Source organism: Amphimedon queenslandica, unplaced genomic scaffold (genome assembly GCF_000090795.2).
Source record: "Amphimedon queenslandica unplaced genomic scaffold, v1.1 AMPQUscaffold_13471, whole genome shotgun sequence".
NCBI lineage: Eukaryota > Metazoa > Porifera > Demospongiae > Haplosclerida > Niphatidae > Amphimedon > Amphimedon queenslandica.
In genome coordinates this window covers 313,653-331,682 of record NW_003546293.1, presented here as the reverse complement: position 1 = coordinate 331,682, position 18,030 = coordinate 313,653, and the positions used below count along the sequence as shown (strand labels likewise).

General features: G+C 36.8%; 4 protein-coding genes and 1 long non-coding RNA gene across 6 annotated transcripts; 3 read left to right on the top strand and 2 right to left on the bottom strand.

The window, feature by feature from the left end:
* Positions 1-1,034: 1,034 nt before the first annotated feature.
* LOC109580933 (uncharacterized) lies at positions 1,035-3,872 on the top strand. The gene is made up of 2 exons (XR_002184444.1): positions 1,035-2,018; positions 2,066-3,872. It is a non-coding gene; the product is annotated as an uncharacterized LOC109580933 (long non-coding RNA).
* Positions 3,873-4,704: 832 nt separating this feature from the next.
* On the bottom strand, positions 4,705-9,684 carry LOC100636024 (paxillin-like). 2 transcript variants are annotated; one of them, XM_019994533.1, is made up of 9 exons: positions 9,606-9,684; positions 9,241-9,446; positions 8,895-9,141; positions 7,112-7,350; positions 6,750-6,875; positions 6,242-6,454; positions 5,623-5,853; positions 5,159-5,279; positions 4,705-5,048 (listed from the first exon to the last, which is right to left on the bottom strand). In XM_019994533.1, the coding sequence occupies exons 1-9, from the start codon at positions 9,613-9,615 to the stop codon at positions 4,903-4,905; spliced, it is 1,539 nt and encodes a 512-aa protein (XP_019850092.1). In that variant the 5' UTR covers positions 9,616-9,684; the 3' UTR covers positions 4,705-4,902. The 2 variants fall into 2 exon arrangements, with proteins under 2 accessions (XP_019850092.1, XP_019850091.1); XM_019994532.1 differs by lacking the exon at positions 9,606-9,684 and having other exon boundaries at positions 9,241-9,569.
* Positions 9,685-9,714: 30 nt separating this feature from the next.
* On the top strand, positions 9,715-12,494 carry LOC100631736 (serine/threonine-protein phosphatase 4 catalytic subunit). The gene is made up of 12 exons (XM_019994534.1): positions 9,715-9,811; positions 9,857-9,928; positions 9,981-10,083; positions 10,140-10,241; positions 10,418-10,480; positions 10,677-10,787; positions 11,073-11,123; positions 11,656-11,731; positions 11,782-11,849; positions 11,989-12,110; positions 12,210-12,288; positions 12,355-12,494. The coding sequence occupies exons 1-12, from the start codon at positions 9,786-9,788 to the stop codon at positions 12,403-12,405; spliced, it is 924 nt and encodes a 307-aa protein (XP_019850093.1). The 5' UTR covers positions 9,715-9,785; the 3' UTR covers positions 12,406-12,494.
* Positions 12,495-12,764: 270 nt separating this feature from the next.
* Positions 12,765-16,288, bottom strand: LOC109580931 (uncharacterized WD repeat-containing protein alr3466-like). Its single transcript, XM_019994529.1, has 4 exons — positions 15,809-16,288; positions 15,484-15,684; positions 14,299-15,391; positions 12,765-13,293 (listed from the first exon to the last, which is right to left on the bottom strand). The coding sequence occupies exons 1-4, from the start codon at positions 16,262-16,264 to the stop codon at positions 13,151-13,153; spliced, it is 1,893 nt and encodes a 630-aa protein (XP_019850088.1). The 5' UTR covers positions 16,265-16,288; the 3' UTR covers positions 12,765-13,150.
* LOC100635896 (coiled-coil domain-containing protein 42 homolog) lies at positions 16,248-17,984 on the top strand. Its single transcript, XM_019994531.1, has 10 exons — positions 16,248-16,399; positions 16,450-16,555; positions 16,605-16,709; positions 16,763-16,848; positions 16,918-17,032; positions 17,086-17,217; positions 17,322-17,357; positions 17,418-17,470; positions 17,570-17,732; positions 17,785-17,984. Exons 1-10 carry the CDS (start codon positions 16,338-16,340, stop codon positions 17,890-17,892), a joined length of 966 nt encoding a protein of 321 aa, XP_019850090.1. The 5' UTR covers positions 16,248-16,337; the 3' UTR covers positions 17,893-17,984.
* Positions 17,985-18,030: the final 46 nt, after the last annotated feature.

Genomic DNA, 18,030 nt, shown 5'->3' with positions numbered 1-18,030 from the left:
AAAATGGTGTGACTAAAATAAAAAGTTGGGTGGAGCTTGCCGTTAATAAAATATTTGGGGTGAGCCCCACATAAACTAGACAAGTATATATGTCTGTCTGTCTGTTTGTTTGTTTGTTGGTACAAATTCTGTTTTCAATTTTCATTAAAAGAGGGAGTGGCCTTAACTTAAGAAAATAAAATGGCAACCAAAGTGGGAAGACATCATTATGTTTTCTAGCAGCAAATAAGACACAAATTCACAGCAATAGACATTACCAGGTCCGTTCCATGAAATTACCAACCATCTTTCCCAAAGATGGTTGGTAATTTCACCACTTCTAGTATAACTTCGACTCCAATAATTCATGTTCGTTCCACTTCCTTTGCCCTTGCTGCTCATGTACTTAATTAAATTCTGATCAATTAATTAATTCTGTAATTTTGTTTTTATTTTTGTGTATATGTAATTAGTATCTCTTCCTCTCTCATCCTCTCCTCTCTATTCTCCCTAAACTTCTCAGGCTACTCCAGTACTTTGGTGTCTCCTGTTTTCCTCTCTGTCTATGTCTCTACATGTCTTATATGTTGTAAAGTGTTAAATAATAATAATAATAATAATAATAATAATAATAATAATAATAATAATAATAATAATAATAAATATTTAGTGCAAATGCAGAAAGGAAGGTTAAGAAAGCAAATGCATTATGCCATCTTCTTTATTCATATGAATGACTGATTAAGTTAATGTCAGTCACAGCTTATACTAACTTAGACTACATTGCTACAGTTGCCTATCTAGCCATATCATTTTAGCAGTGACTGCTTCTAGCTATTTTTAATGCTTTCTAAACGCTAAACTTTAACTTTGAAGACAAAGGTAGATCAAGAACCACACTACACTCCATCAAGTTCTGAGCAAGTTGCACAATGTCAAAATCTATGTACATTGCTTTGCTTGCTCAGGCTCGCCCCTTTAATGTTTTACATTGTTCTAGTAAATTTTAAATAAATTTTACAAGTGTAATAACAGTTACAAAAAACAAAGACAAAAATAAATTCAAAATAATCCTCAAATAAATGCAAGGTTAATAATGCTGAAAAATCAGCTAAAATAAAGTAAAGTAAAAGTCTTCATACTGTAAAGAAGTAATTATTGATTGGCCATTTCCATGAGGGTATATTAGATTTGAACCTTTAAAAATTTCATAAAAGCAAAGGCTGCCCTCCTCAATTATGTCCATAAAGCCATCTTTATCCACACTATAGAGGTTGTTAGAGCTCTGTTTCATTTTTTGTTGTTGTTGGTTGAGATAGCTTCAGCGAACGCCAAAGTCAAAGTCAAAGTTGTAAATGTGGTTGGTTGACAATTAATATAAAGAACTGAGAGTCGGTGGCATTTCTGGAGTAGCTTTCAAGCCCTTCAATAGGTATCAATATTTGATTTCCAGAATATGATATGGCCACTATCTCCTAGCAAACACGTGGCCGGTCACCCCTGCACGTGACCGCACCCATCACTCACCCCATGGCCCACTCACCATGTGTGCGCACCATTGTGTAGAAATCAGTTGTCAGAGGCCACCATGTCTACAAGGCAATATGGAACCCCGTAATAGGAGAGAAACTATAGGTCTTGCTGGAGAACGACAACGAGCAGCTATAACACCATTTACAATAGCTGCTGCAAGCACAGAGCTAGAGAGGGGTAGCGAAGGGGCGTGGCGAGACTAACTAGGGCCTAGGGGCTACGGCTACACAGTGATTGAGTCATGAATCATGTCAGTCCTGATCCGGCCTAATGCATCCTGAATCATGGATTTTGGGCAGCTAACATTGCAATGAGCCTAGCCTGATCCATCAGCCCTGATACAATCATGCTGGAATTCATACTGGTTCAGCAAGAGCAACATGCATGATTCAGCAATGATACCTGTCAGACTGTATCAATACTGTAATCAGGCTCAATTCATTGATTTTGGGCAGTGTCTCATATCATACATGCTACCTCCTTTTTTACAACACATGCCTAGTAAAGTATGTGTTCTCACATTTTGATAAATAGTATTATGTTTTTTTGATAGAACGAATACTATAGTAAAAATATTGAAGAGACGATACTGGTATTCCATCCCCATTCTTTCTGCCTCCTTATACCTCTTTAGTCGCTACTTGTTCTGGCCGCTGGCTGTGTGCTATTCAAAGGGCAGCTTCTATTCGAGGAAATACGGTATTAAATTTTTAAATAAATTCTACAAGTTACATAATACATAACAGTAAGAGTACACCCACTCTTGATAACAGCTGCAAGTGTAATAATTGCAAAAAGGGAATTAAATTCATAAAGTCAACAATAACAAAATTTTCTTTGCACAGACAATTATTGCTTACCAAGACAAAAATAAATACAAAATAATACTAAAATACTTAATCTAAACACAAGATTAATGTCAAGCTGCAAACTCTGCTAGAAGAAAGTCTACGTCTGACAGTAAAGAAACAACCTTTGACCAACCATTTCGATCACGACGTCTGAGATTTGAATCACTGAAAACTTCATAAAAGTCATAACATTTACAAGAAACAAAGACAAAAATTAATTCTCAAATAAATACAAGGTTAATTGCTGAAAAATCAGCTAAAATAAAGTAAAGTAAAAGTCTTCATACTGTAAAGAATTAGTCATTAATCGGTCATTTCCATGAAGGTATATTAGTTTTGGATCTTTAGAAATTCATAAAAGTCAATTAAATTGCCCTCCTTAATCATATCCATAAAGCTATCTTTATCCACATTATATGTTGTCAGAGCTCATAAATAGATGTTTCATTTTTTGTTGCCGTTGGTTGAGAAAGCTTCAGCGAACGCCAAAGTCATCTGTGCACACGAACAGTTAACCCAGAAATGAGTGATACTACTATACAATGCTGGCCCTACTAGCTGGTAGTTCGATAGTTTTAAATGTGGTTGGTTGACAATTAATCGGAACTGAGAGTCGGTGGAATTTCTGGAGTATGCATTCAAGCCCTTCAATAGGTTTTAAATATCAATGTTTGATTTCCAGAATATGATATAGAGTATTATATATATTAAGAGAATGGCTAATAGGCCACTATCTCCTAGCAAACACATGGCCGGTCACACCTGCACGTGACCGCACCCATCACTCACCCCACTAGCACTCACCATGTGTGCGCACCATTGTGTAGAAATCAATTGTCAGAGGCCACCATGTCTACAAGGCAATATGGAACCCCGTAATAGGAGAGAAACTATAGGTCTTGCTGGAGAACGACAATGAGCAGCTATTTTTTTGCTATTGGTAGAAAAAGTCTCAGCAAATGCTAAAGTCATTGGTGTGTGTGGTGTGATATGAGGTCATATGACATCACAAGCAATAGTATATAAATTCAGAAATTTAGTTCTCATTCTAGTTCTCTCCGCCGTTCTCTTGGTCTCCTTCATTTGTTCGTTATTTCCTACTCTCAATTCTCTCAACTCTTTGATCATCTTGATATAACCTTCCTCAGCCCACTCTGGATCTTACTTATAGACTCACTACTCACTAGTTATTGATCAATCCGTATGCTAGTACCATTATTATATTGTTTCTGTACATTATTATTATTTACTACTTCTTTTCCTCTTGTGTGGTTTTATGATGTTTTTTTCTGTTATTAACTTATTATTATTCATTATTATTAATTAATTGATCATTTTTGTATAAAAGGAGACCTTTTTGTTAGTTTATTTTTAGAGGGACTTGTTAGAGTGTGTGAGTGAGAGCATATTGTATTGTGGCCTTTTTTGTCTTTCCATTTGCTCTTTGATTTCTGTGTGATAATTGAATTGATTTGTTTGAGAAAAGAGTTTGTTTTTTTGAATGGTAAATATAACAGATTTGACAGCCTGCAAAGAAGCGAGCTGCCTGAGGACTCTGATGGAATCCAGACTATAGCTGACATCGAACCGGAAGGGATCAGCAGTGTTCCCTACAGAGAAGATGCTGCGACACCTCTCTCAACTCTAGTCTTTCCCTCTCTCTTCTGTATTCATACACCAAGCAGTAGTACATACACTACTAGCAACAATTTAAACAAAGAGATCTCATTTTTATTGACCAACAGTTCATTGAACATAGCAAGTTAGCAACCGCCTCAGTGTACATGAACAATGAAGCGGGAGATTGGTGATATTACCAAACAATGCTGGATATTCTGGTAGCTTGATGGTTTTAAGTACAATTGGCAAACAATTGATGTAATGAACTAAGAGTCTATGGCATTTCTGAAGTACATTTTCAAGCCCTTCAATAGTTATCAATCAACATTGATGAACCAAGATTTCTAGCATATAAAATATTGATTTTCAGATATAAAGAGACAGACTCCAGATTTGAAATAAAAAACAAAAGCAAGTGTATTCCTGGACCAATATTCTTTGTCATTAGTTGAAATGATGATAAATAATAACTATTTTCCACATATATTATATGTGGAAAACAGTTCTTTAACAAACATCCCTCAAGCAGCATCATGGAGGAGCCACGAAGCAAACTGTAAACCATGACAATTTTTTTAGCTTAGAGAAAATTACAAAATGTTCCTCAAAAAAACATGCATGTAGTCACGGTTTCTTTTATAACTATTATTAATAATGAATGGGGCGAAGCTTCTCATGAATAAAAATAATGGTACAATTTTACAAGTTGGTACCTATAATGTAGCTTGAATATTGAACTAATCTTTTATAAAAAAACAACAATAATAATTACAAAAAAGGGAAAAAGACATTTTTTACAACTACAAAAACTAACAACATTATAATTAATTTTGTCATTAAATTCATAAAAGTCAACAATTGCAAAATATTTCTTTACACCGACAACCTAAAGTAGTGCTACCTATAAAGTGGGTGTGGTCTACCCAAACAGTTTGATGAAGCAAGGCTGACAGTAAGCGTTATTCCGATGCTCTTTGAAAGTTCCTTTGTTCAGTTGCTTGAGACAGAAGGCACAAGTGAAATGATCAGGATGGAACTTCTTACCCATAGCACTTACGCACTGACCTAATTAATAATAATAATAATTAATAATAGTTAATAAATAATTAATAAATACTAATAATAATAATGATGATCAAGAATGAATAAAAATAATTAATACTGTGCTTGCTCACCAGTGATGGGTTTTTGGCATTGAGCGCAGAGGGTTCCTCGTTGTGCATGATAGTGAATCTCGCAATGAGGCTCACCATTGTAGTCGTAGTAATCACCATGAGGGAAAGTAACACTGCAAACCTGAGAGGAAGAGAAATGAAGAGACATTATGTAATGCCTAATACCTAATAATAGCAAAATTATTGCCAAATGCAATGTAAATTGTTATCAAATGAAAGCATTATAACATCACTTCTCCACTTTTTCTTTTCTTTAATCATAAATATTTCTTATCCCTCTCCCCCCTCTCTCTTTCTCCCCTCCTCTCTCTCCCTCCCCCTTCTCTCTCTTTCTCCTCCCCCCTCTCTCTTTCTCCTCCTCCCTCTCTCTCTCTCTTTCCCCTCCTCTCTCTCTCTCTCTCTTTCTCTCTCTCCCCCCTCTCTCTCTCTCTCCCCCCTCTCTCTCTCTTCTCTCTCTCACTTACTTTACAGCAGAAGCAGTCAGAGTGCCACTGTGATCCCAGTGCTGTTATAAATCCCTCCATTATTGCCTTCTCACATCTCTTACAGCGAGGAGCAAACTTTTCAAAGTAGCACTCACGGCAGTAAGCCTTTGAGTCTTTGGCGTGAAACCCTTCAGGGCCAAAGTGTTTGCCACAAAGAGTGCAGAAGAAATGTTCGGGATGCCAAGTCTTATCCAAAGCTCTCATGCAGCGCTAAAGGGAAAGGGGGAGAGAGAGAAAAGGGTGTTTGAATGCTTGAAGAACAGATCTATGACAAATTATAACAATGAAATAAATGATGTCACAAAATCCGTGAAAAGCAAAAACCCATTTCTTCCATTGTCACGAAATCCGTGACATTGTCTGACAAGCAAAACCCATTAGTTCCACTGTCACAAAATCCGTGACAAGAAAAAACCATGTACTATACTACAGTATAGGGACTTTGGCTCAATTTTGGAGCAACTTAAAAAATTCTTATAAAATCCAAACTTGATCGGAATTAGTTCAAACTTTCTAAACAACATAAGTACATGTACATGTGTATTATGTATCAGGAAAAATGGAGAAATACAGAGGAAGATGAATATATTAAACTCACATCAAGGATTGGTCCATTGCAGTAAGCACAACGTGGTGCAAATAGCTCGTGATAGTCCTTCTCACAGTAGGGGGTGTTGTTGTGCTCATAAAACGTTATGTTCCCAAGCTCAGTGTCACACTGGGAGCAGGTAAAGTGTTCAGGATGCCACACCCTCTTCATCGCGTTAATGACTTTACCAAATATGGGCTTGTCACATGCAGCACATGTTCCCTATATAATTTTTTTAATGTAATTATAATATGCACCTGTACAGCATTACAATATTCAATACAGGTATCATTACAATAATACGTATTTTATTACATTTACATTTTCCCAGAGCAAAACTTTCGCGGATTATAAAAAATGAATTTTATTTTGTGGATTTTCAATGTTAGTGCCACACTTTTGATGGTGATTGTATATTTAGCAAAGCTTTAACTAAATTTAAGGTTGCATGCTAATTCAAAAGTTTTGCTCCTCAAAAATAAGGCACTATAAAAAGTATCACATTGTTTCTTCCTACCTTAGAAGAAGTATCAATTCCTTGTCTGTTCATGTTAGATTGAAGTGATCCAATCATGGAGTCAAGGTTACTGATCTGACTCTTGATACGGGGTTCCTTGTGGGGCCTGGCATAGGGACCCTCTTCCTAAATAAAAATACCTCATCTGTATATATTGAACATTATGTATCTTTATATATTCTCATTCTCATACTCCATATCCTCATTATAATGCTACCAAAACTCATTCCCATACCCCATACTCCATATTCTCATTCACATACAGCAACTCATTCTCATGCCCCATACCTCCATATTCTCATTCACATAACTCATTCCATTCCCATACCTCCATAGTCTCATTCCCATACTCCCATTCTTACTTGTGGTGGAGGAGGTGGTTTACTGACTTGGGCTTGAGGAGGCAGTTTAAAGTCTGAAAGGTCGGCCATTAACATGTCTAACTCGTGGGTGGCGGCTGAAGCTGTTGGCCGAGACGACGACTTGGGCGCCTCCCTCTCGTGAGAAACCTTTCTCTCGACTTCAGTCAACTCGTCCATAAACTGAGAGACGGTGGGTCTTCCAGTAGAGGCAGGGGCAGTGGGAGGAGCCTCGTTAGCACCTGTTGCATATCAAAAGAAAGCAGATTAACACATGTATCTAATCAGTGGGTGCTAATCATTAAAGAAAATGCTGAGAAATACCATAGGATGCCTTTTTTCGAGAGCTATAAATTTCGCGGATTTCTCGATTTTTTAAAGATTCACAAAAATTACTTCCACGAAAATCAAATTATTATGGTATAAGATGATGGCATAAATTCACAAAAATTAAATCCACAAAATAGATTTTTAGGCAAATTCATGAAATTTACAGCCCTCAAAAAAAGGTGGCAGCCCTACGGTATTATTGTAGGATATCGTCTGAGACGATAATAAGCATAACTCATTGACAATCAGTAATAATCATCAACACAGACACACCCACTCAATAATTACTATAATTAGATAATACTCTATGAAAACAAACATCATTACTGGCATCAAATTGAATTAATGTACAACTTCAAAGCTACAAATACATGTAGCATCATTTATTGCAATTATTATTATACCAAAGAAGAGAGAAGACCAAATATTAATTTTTAGGATGCAGCATTCTCTTATTATCACTGTTACTGTATAAGCAACAAACACAATAGAGTACATGTAGAAACATTAATCATAATAATACATAATGAACAAAAGTCTCTCTTGGTTAGAAGCCAAGGACTACATGTACATGTACATACACTAAGGCCCCGTTTACACTAATCCACTTCACTGAATCCGGATTGTTTTTGCTATTATTCGTTTCAGGTGTTTACACTAATCCAGCAGCTGCATTTTCATAAGATTTATCATTCGTTTATAGAAGTATCCACTTTGGTATCCGTTTACATTTTGCTTTGGATAGGTGATGCGTTTTCATGTATCAGTATAAACAGAAGCTGTATCAGAATCAAAAAGTCTCCGTTTACATGTGAAAATGGATTAGTGTAAACTGGATTAGTGTAAACGGGGCCTAAGCCTACATGTATATACATGTATAATTAACTCTCAATTAGAATCCAGTGACAAATTTAAGATAAGAAGCAGAAGAAGCCTGAGCTTCCATTTAAGAATATACAATGTACATGTAGCTACATGTACATGTGTATATGTAGGACGAGTCAATATATACATGTGTATGTATTAATGCAATGACAAAAGACCCCACAAATTAAATAACAGGGCATTACATCAGAGTAAGATATGTAAGGAATCTGTTTAATGTCCCATACTAACCAAAGGCAACAAGAGTAAGGCATGAATGACCAAATAAGGACAAAATACACCAAGGACATATCATCTACCCCATTGCAGTACACAAGTCATTACTGAGAGTAATGAAGTGTTTGCATATAGTAAGGGAACAGCTTTGTTTGTCTGCCTCAGACAATAATATTTATATGCGTTGTATAAATATAGATAATAATTAGATTAGTGAAAGAGAAAGAGAGTGAGAGAGAGAAGGAGGGAGAGAGAGAGAGAGAGAGAGAGAGAGAGTGAGTGACTCCAAATTTCAAATTATAAAAGGACATTTGGACTAAACAATAAACAGAAGTAAATAAACAAGCCTTTTTACCTGTTGTTTGTTTTTGCTGTGTAGTACTCAACATTTCCAGCAAATTATCCAATTCTTCCAAACCACCTCCTCCTCCTCCTCCTCCCCCTCCTGTCTCGACATTTTCCTGTTTTCTAAACATGGCGGTGGTATCATATTCCGGTCGATCTGTGCGTCTGGGTTTAGCTGGAGGTGGAGACTCTCCTCTTTGTTCCTGTTTAGGGACATACCGAGGAGTATGAGTCACTGTACTATATGCTTCTTCTTCCTAGAGGAAGAAAGAGAGCGACATTTAAGTACACATATACGTACATGTATATGGAAAAAGAACAGAGTATCATGTACGATAAAGTGCTCTCTCTCTTACTTCGTCTCCTGGAGGCGGTGTCATAGCAGGAGGGTCATAACCAGGGGGAACTTCAAAAGGGTCGCTCCTTCTCCCTCCTTTAGAGGAGTCATCGGCCCCGGGGAGATCAGGGAGGTAGTCATACTGTCCTTTCCCGGAACCAGCGGAAGCTCTACCGTCCGTGGTGGCTTCGGGTATGACCGATTGAAGGTCCGCAAGCAATTCATCTGGAGGATAAATCATGAGAGAGAGAGAAAAAGGAGAGAAAGACGGTCTCAGAAAGTATACAACTGGGTCTAATAGTCTTAAAGCTAAGTATATAACTATAGGCTAGTAATATGATAGTATCTAGAGGCTGGCATAGCCACACGCACTGTTATAATTACCTAACTCCATCTCCTTGTCCCTGTTCAAGAAGCTCTTTTAGGCCGGTTATGGGCGTGGTCTGGGCGTCAAAACAGACGGTGGGTGTGGTCTCAGTACATTCAAGCATGCCACGTGGTTAAAGTATACGGAGATTGTGCTTAGAGCGGGAACGGAAACCACTCAAACCAGGGGAGAGGAGAATGGGTGAGCATTCTGACTTAGACAGGTGAGTTACAGGGCGGGAGAGAAGTATTTAACGACTCCTTTATAGACAAATAGAGCAACTCCGTCGCTGTGAAGTTATAAAAGAGCAAGAAGTGAAATCACTTTGTTCAAAAGCTAGGTATAATATTAAATAATACCAGCAGACCTTTACATTGTGCCATTCTCTGTAGAGAGATCCTTAGTGAAGAGAGTAATGTACAGAGAGTAGATCCACCTGTTACAGTGTGTGGGGACATTCACGGGCAGTTCTATGACTTAAAAGAGCTTTTTAAAGTTAGTGTATTATTACAATTAAAATTAATTATTTGTTAATTATGATTCTTATCAAGGTGGGGGGTGACGTACCGGAAACTAATTATCTTTTCCTCGGAGACTTTGTCGATCGAGGGTTTTATAGTGTTGAAACCTTTTTGTTACTTTTAGCGTTAAAGGTATTCACTAGCTATTTCGAACTTTGTGTTAATTAATTTGTAAATCATTGTTATTATTATTACTACAATAGTTATTACTTTTATAGAAAGAATAACATACACATGTACATAAATATTTTTATTTTCATTATTTATTGTTTTTATTATTATTATTATTTTCATTATTATTATTATAGGTTAGGTACCCAGATAGGATTACATTAATAAGAGGAAATCATGAAAGCCGACAAATAACACAAGTTAATGTCCCCTCCTCTCTCCTCTCTCTCTCTCTCTCTCTCCCTTCCTCTTATAATGTATTTGATGTGTTCAATGACACAATTGTCAAATCATTAGTATTTGTTAACACATTCTCTCTTTTTCCTTTCTCTCTTCCCCCCTTTCTTTCTCCCTCTCTCCCCCCACTCTCCCTCCCTCCCTCTCTCCCTCCCTCAGGTTTATGGTTTTTATGATGAGTGCAAGAGAAAGTACGGATCCGTTAATGTCTGGAGGTATTGCACTGAGATTTTCGATTACTTAAGTCTAGCTGCCATAATAGATGAAAGGGTAAGGTATAATATTAATCTACATGTACATGTACTCTTAAGGTGGTTTCTCAATATGACGCATTGCTTTTCATGCGCTAGCGTCACAACCAGAAGTGCTGTGTGAACCAGTGGCAGTATGCGTCAATGCGTCAGAATAGAAATGTTTTCTAATATGACGCGTTGACGCATGCTCCCATTGTTTTATACAGCACTTCTGGTCGTGACGGATGCACATGCGTCATATTAAGAACCCACTTTAAGTATTAAAAGTCTTTTTTTATTATAATATTCTCTTACTCTTCAGATTTTTGCAGTCCATGGTGGCCTGTCTCCCTCAATCACTTCAATCGATCAAGTAAGAGGAATGAAAGCAGCCATGATGGATCACTCTCTCCTTGTGTGGTGATATTGCATCACATCCTCTTTTGTGTAGTCACAATGTTCCACAACACTATACCATCATCATCATCAACTCTGCCACTATCATTACCACACACACACACACACACACACACGCACACATACATTGCTAGTGTAGCTGATAATTTTGGAGGGAGGAAATCTCGCCAAATTTGGCATTTTGATAGCCATTCCCCGAAATGAACCCCATTGTTTTGAACCATTATACGTCTACATGTATGCGCATGCTCAATGGCACATGGACACAAATTGGCCAAATTAAAACCCTCCAATCGTGATACAAAAATGGCACTCCAGAATTACCAGCTGATCTTGGCAAGAAACCACTAATATAATACCTGATGACATATGCAACTACAAAATACAAAAAATGACAAAATGATTCCCACCAATATTTCAACCTGTATATCATATGGTATTATTGTGTAGAAATTTTTACCATTTTTATTTCTACCTTTTTCCTATAGATACGAGCCATAGACAGGAAGCAGGAGGTCCCTCACGATGGCCCAATGTGTGACCTACTTTGGTCTGATCCTGAAGGTGGGTGCGTCTATGATTATGAGTGGGTGTGGTTTATTTTTATTGATTAGATATTGATGGATGGGGCATCAGCCCAAGAGGAGCTGGATATCTGTTTGGAAACGACGTTGTATCTGAAGTATGTTATTATTGTTATTATTATTATTATTATTATTATTATTATTATTATTATTACTATTATCACTATTATCATCATCATTATTATTATTATTGTTATCATTATTATTATTATTATCATCATTATTATTATTTTTTAGTTTAATAGCGCCAATAACATTGATTTGATATGTCGTGCCCACCAGCTGGTAATGGAAGGTTACAAGTGGCACTTTAACGAGACAGTATTGACAGTTTGGTCTGCACCAAATTATTGTTACCGGTAAGAAAAAAGGGAGAAAAGGATGAGCATGCATGTACGCATGCACATGTACATGTATAATGTAATTTGAAAGTATTTTGCTCTCTTCTTGATTCTCAGGTGCGGTAACGTTGCAGCCATTTTGGAACTAGACGAAAATTTAAAACGAGACTTCACAATCTTTGAAGCAGCGCCAAACGTAAGTATTCACCATCGAGATAATACCAATTGAACGTATTATTACTTACATGTACTGTATGTGTAGGAGGTTCGCGGTGAACCTACGAAGAAGCCGATTCCGGAGTATTTCTTATGATGTGCCACACCCATACATAGCCTTTTATTGTAACTGTTACCGACTCTCACTCTTTATCATTATTATTATTGTTGTTGTTATTATTATTGTTGTTATTATTATTATTATTATTGTTATTATTATTATTATTATTATTATTACCATTATTATTATTATTATTATTATTATTATTATTATTATTATTATTATTATTATTATTATTATTATTATGCAGGTGCAGTACATTATTTTAATGTCTCTCTCTCTCTCTCTCTCTCTCTTGCCTGCCTACTTTTATGTTTTTATTGTTTGTTATTATTATCATCATTTTCTTTCTTCCTCACAAACTGCATGTACATGTACATACATACATGTATAAGCACTTTTAAAATTAAAATTTACTCACGAAAATAATGATCATTATGTCTGATTTGTATTAGTAATTATATAATTACAGTGTTTGTATGTAAGGACCAGGAAAACATTTAAACCTGGTTTACAGTTACTGCAAGACTCAATGCACAGAATTAAAATTTAGCCAATCTTACATTAACTTCAATGCAATTCAGATTACAGAGATTTCCTAAGCAATTTATACTTTTGTGTTAACAATAGAAACCTTCCTTTTCCTTTTACTCCAGCACTGTACATACATGTACATGTACATGTATTTGACATATTATTTTATAATGTTATAAATGCCTATAATACATGTACATAATATTGTCAGTTACTATCATTATTTCACATAAATTATTGTAAAATGTTAAATGACACTCAGTAATTCTTCTTCTTCGTTTTCCTCTGATTCGTTCAAATGAGCTTCACTTTCAGCATCACCATTCATGTAAGACCCAGTCCCAATGCTAACATTACTCATGCTTGTTACCTCTGGTATATCTTGATGCACTAAAGAAAAACAAAATTTAAATTTCATGCCTTTTTTTCAGACTCTCTTTTATCTGGTTTGTGGACATTTTCTGATACATATTGATGTCCTTATGTTGTGTAGAAAGTTTGAGCTGATTCCAGCTTCAATTTTTCAAGTTATGGCCATTTTAAGAAGATGCCAAAATTCTGAAAAATACCCAAGGCTATAGCCCATGGTTTTTCCCAAAAAATGGCTCCAAAATTACCCAAATTTTTATTACATTTTCTGATACATATTGATGTCCTTATGCTGTGTAGCAAGTTTGAGCTGATTCCGACTTCAATTTTTCAAGTTACGGCCATTTTAAGAAAACAGCAAAATTCTGAAAAATACCCAAGGCTATAGCCCATGGTTTTTCCCAAAAAATGGCTCCAAAATTACCCCAAATTTTTATTACATTTTCTGATACATATTGATGTCCTTATGCTGTGTAGCAAGTTTGAGCTGATTCCGACTTCAATTTTTCAAGCTATGGCCATTTTAAGAAAACGGCAAAATTCTGAAAAATACCCAAGGCTATAGCCCATGGTTTTTCCCAAAAAATGGCTCCAAAATTACCCCAACTTTTTATTACATTTTCTGATTCATATTGATGTCCTTATGCCGTATAGAAAGTTTGAGTTGATTCCGACTTCAATTTTTCAAGCTATGGCCATTTTAAGAAAACGGCAAAATTCTGAAAAATACCCAAGGCTATAGCCCATGGTTTTCCCCAAAAAATGGCTCCAAAATTACCCCAAATTTTTATTACATTTTCTGATTCATATTGATATACTTATGCTGTGTGGCAAGTTTGAGCTAATTCTGACGAATTTTTCAAATTACAGCCATTTTAGGAAAATGCCAAAGTTCTGAAAAAAGCAAAGACTATAGCCCATGGTTCTTCCAAGAAATGGCTTTGAAATCACCCCAAATTTTTATTACATTTTTGATACAAATACACTGGTTACATGCAGAACCAAATCCCTTTCATTATTACTTACTTTCTACTGCTATCTGCTTTTTCTTGCTTTTCTTTGCACCAGCAGTTATGAGTATGCTACTGTCCAAATGATCCAGCATTGAATAGTGTCCATCCATTGATAAAGACTTTTGAAAACTAGTACTGTGTACAGAGCTTTGAGTGTCACTCATTCCATCGAGAAACTGCGATTCTAGATCATCAGTTTCTTCACTTGAGTCATAGAAGAGTGCTTTATTAGCCGTAACAAGTGGACGAGGGAGTGGAGAAGACTCCTCCAAGTCATTTTCATCTTCTATTTCATCTTCTATTTCATCTTCTTCTAGTTCTTCTAGCTCTTCAATCTTTTCCTCAGTCTCAGTTTTAGTTTTGTTTTTGTCTTTCTTTGTCTCCTCTTCTTCTCTTTTCTTTATTACTTGGTCCTCCTCTTCCTCAGCTTCTGTTATTCCTGTTTTATCACTTGCCAAGTGTGCTATCATGGTTGGCAGATCAATGTTCTTCCCAGTGACCCTCTTCTTGCGAGATGACTTGGCTGTTGCAGTCTTTTTAACAGTAGAATGTTCAACTAGTTCCATTTCTTTTGCAGCCGTTCGACCCAGTCTCTTCAATCGGGCTACATTCTGCTCAACCTCCTTTTTTAAAGGAGAGCTGAGTATATCATCTAACTCATCCAGTTCCTCAACAGCAATCTCGTCTTCGTCCTCCCTATGGCTTATGTCTTTGATAAAAGTGGAGCCATCTCTAGATTTCCTCGCCTTTTGCTTATAATCCATTATTCTTCCTCGTCCTCTGAAAGAAGGTAACAGCCGAGGGACCATGAGTGTCATTAGGACAATGTTCCCATCTCTCCCTCCTGAGGCTAGCAGGGATCCATCTGGTGATATTCTTACGCTCTCCACCTCCTTTCCTGGCTCGTGAGGATATATTGGACTCAGTATGCTTGACTTGTAGCCTGGCCTTGGGTCTGATATATTGACCGTGTAGCCTCCAGCTGAGGAGAGGACTGGGAGAGACATGTTTACTGTTTGAGGGTTGAAGCATAAGCTTTTAACAGTGCTTGTGTGCGAGTTGATAGTGTTAATGACTGAGCCTGAGCCGGGTTCCCAGATGCATATCTAAGAATAAAATAAAAAGAATTATTAAAATAATATCTTGCACTCATGCAATAAGAGGATTAGAAGATTGTAGTTGCACAATATTAAAATACTTTTGTATCTTCAGATCCAGTAGCAACCATAGCACTGTCAGTTGACCATGAGACTGAGTAGACAGGTCCAGAATGACCTCCTTCAAAGATTCTTACGGTTCCATTGCTCCTAGTGTCCCACAGTCTCACTGTTCCATCCTCACTCCCTGAACAAAGCAAGGGTGACTCTTTCACTGGCTTGAAATCAACACACCAAACACCCTAGCAATAATAATAATGATGATGATGATGATGATAATAATAGTAACAGCAAAGCTGTACAAGTAGTCATGTAAATTTATAGTCAGGATTGGATTTCTACAATAACATTATTATTGATCAATACTTTTTCGTGTCCTTTCAATGTATTCACTAGTTTCATTGTCTGGCTGTCCCATATTCTAATGCTCCCGTCCCAAGAGGAGGTAGCTAGGAGAGAAGACCCCAGGCCAAATGAGACTCCTAATACCCATCCATTGTGACTCTGAAGTGTTCCAACCTGACGGCCAGTGCTTGTGTTCCATAGCGAAGCTGTACAATCTGCAGAACCAACAGCAAGTAGTTTGCTAGACTGGGTACTCTCCCAGGATAGTGAAGTGACAGGTACTTTGTGGACTCCTTTTAAAATTGTTTTGGTTTCCAGTGTGTTCAGGTCCCATATCCTAACTTCTTTATCCCAGGACCCGGAGGCAAGCAAGGACCCGTCTGGATTAAATACTAGGGAAGAGATCTGCCACCTGTGACCGTCTCTAGTGGAGGATTTTTTCTTTAACTGTGCAAGCTCTTCTATGAGGACTGGCATTGCTGCAAGAATTAGGGTGGGGCTCCTATTGTGGGCGTGGTTAAATTTGCTACCATGACAACAGAGCCACAAGATGGCCAGAGCAGGAGATATGGACGATTATTTCAAGACCACATTCGAAGACAAACTTTTAGTGTAAGCAGAAATAAAAAGCACTATATATATACTTTTATTTCTTTGTGTAGTAAAATGCCTGATAGAAACTCTGATCACCTTACTCCTGCAACAAAACTGTTAGAGAAGAGAAGAGAGACTGCTGAGGTTGAGCAGGCACTGGGAACACAGAAAGAAGTAAGAAAATAACTTTGTGTACATGTACCTTTAAAATGTGCTTTAAAAGGAATTTTCCATGAAAATGGAGGCCCTGCAGCAAAGGAGAGATGAGCTGGAGAGAAAAGAAGTCAAATTGAAGGAACAGCTATTCAGATTTGATGCTTTTGTCAAAGTAAGCATCAAGACAAAGCTTTCTATTTCATTTTCTTCTACTTCATTTTGTAGGAAAGTGACCTCAAAAGATCGAGAGCTTTGAAGAAGACCAAAGGAGAGCAAGATCTCTGCAAGCAGAAGGACAAGGACATACAGAGGTAGTAAGGCCTAATTCAATCAATGATCAATACCCTCTTATCTCTTTGTATTCCTCTCCTCCTGGAAAGGTTGCAAGAAGAAATATTGAAACTAAGTGAAGTTGTTAACAATCAGCAAGCACAAATCAGCAAATACACACTTTATCAGAAGTTCATGGATAGAGTCCTTGAGTTCACACCAGAAGTATGTACACACATACAATCCAGTTCATCTCATCTTGTTTATCTGCTGTTTAGTTTGATGAGTCTCGGGAGATCATCACGCGCTATGAGGCGCTACGTCAGACAAGGGATGACCTTCTAAAGACTGAAATAACTAACCAGGACACCATTGAAAGTGAGAGAGCAAAACTAGCAAAATTCATTGAGGTTAGTTGAAAGGTCATCACTCACAACAAGGCTTGATAGCACATTGATTATTATGAAGAATGCATTTAATATCGAAAGTACTTGATATTATTATAATTCCATAGGACATGAACAATGAAATACTTCACTGCAACAATGAAGTAATTAAACTTATTAAAACTGTAATTAAATGATTAAACTTCATATTTGAATGTGTACAGCTTGCAAGACTACAGACAAAGCTCGAAGATGGAGAAAATGAAGCTATGAAATGGTTTGTTTGATACATAAATCTACACTCTCTACCTTAGCTATAATGATGATAATGATAATACAACTAGAAATGGATACAGTTTCTTTCTCTCTTTGTCAGGGATTCAGAGTGGACCAGGATACAGACTACAGCAGCAAAGAAGACGCTGCTACTAGGACAAATAAAAATGGCTACTCACAACCTCTATGTCCTCGTTTATAAGCATTTAAAAAAGAAAATACCTCCTCAAGAGTCCGGAGAGACTCTACTGCAGCTTGATAAAGTGAGAGGAGACAAAAAATACATTGAAATTCGATTAATTTTCTTTACTACAGATTCAGAGTTTTGTGAAAGACCTCACTGAAATAGTTCATGAGATTAAGAGACATGAGAGTGCTTCTGCTCCAAACATGCAGTTACTGGCATCACCAAGATATAACTAATACCTAATACATTATACTCACACACAAAAAAAAAAACAAAAATGCATGCATATCTCAATTGCAACTTAAGATCTTCATGTTTCATGATTGTACAGTTAATTATATTCATTGATGTCACCCACGCCCAAAGCTGTGTGT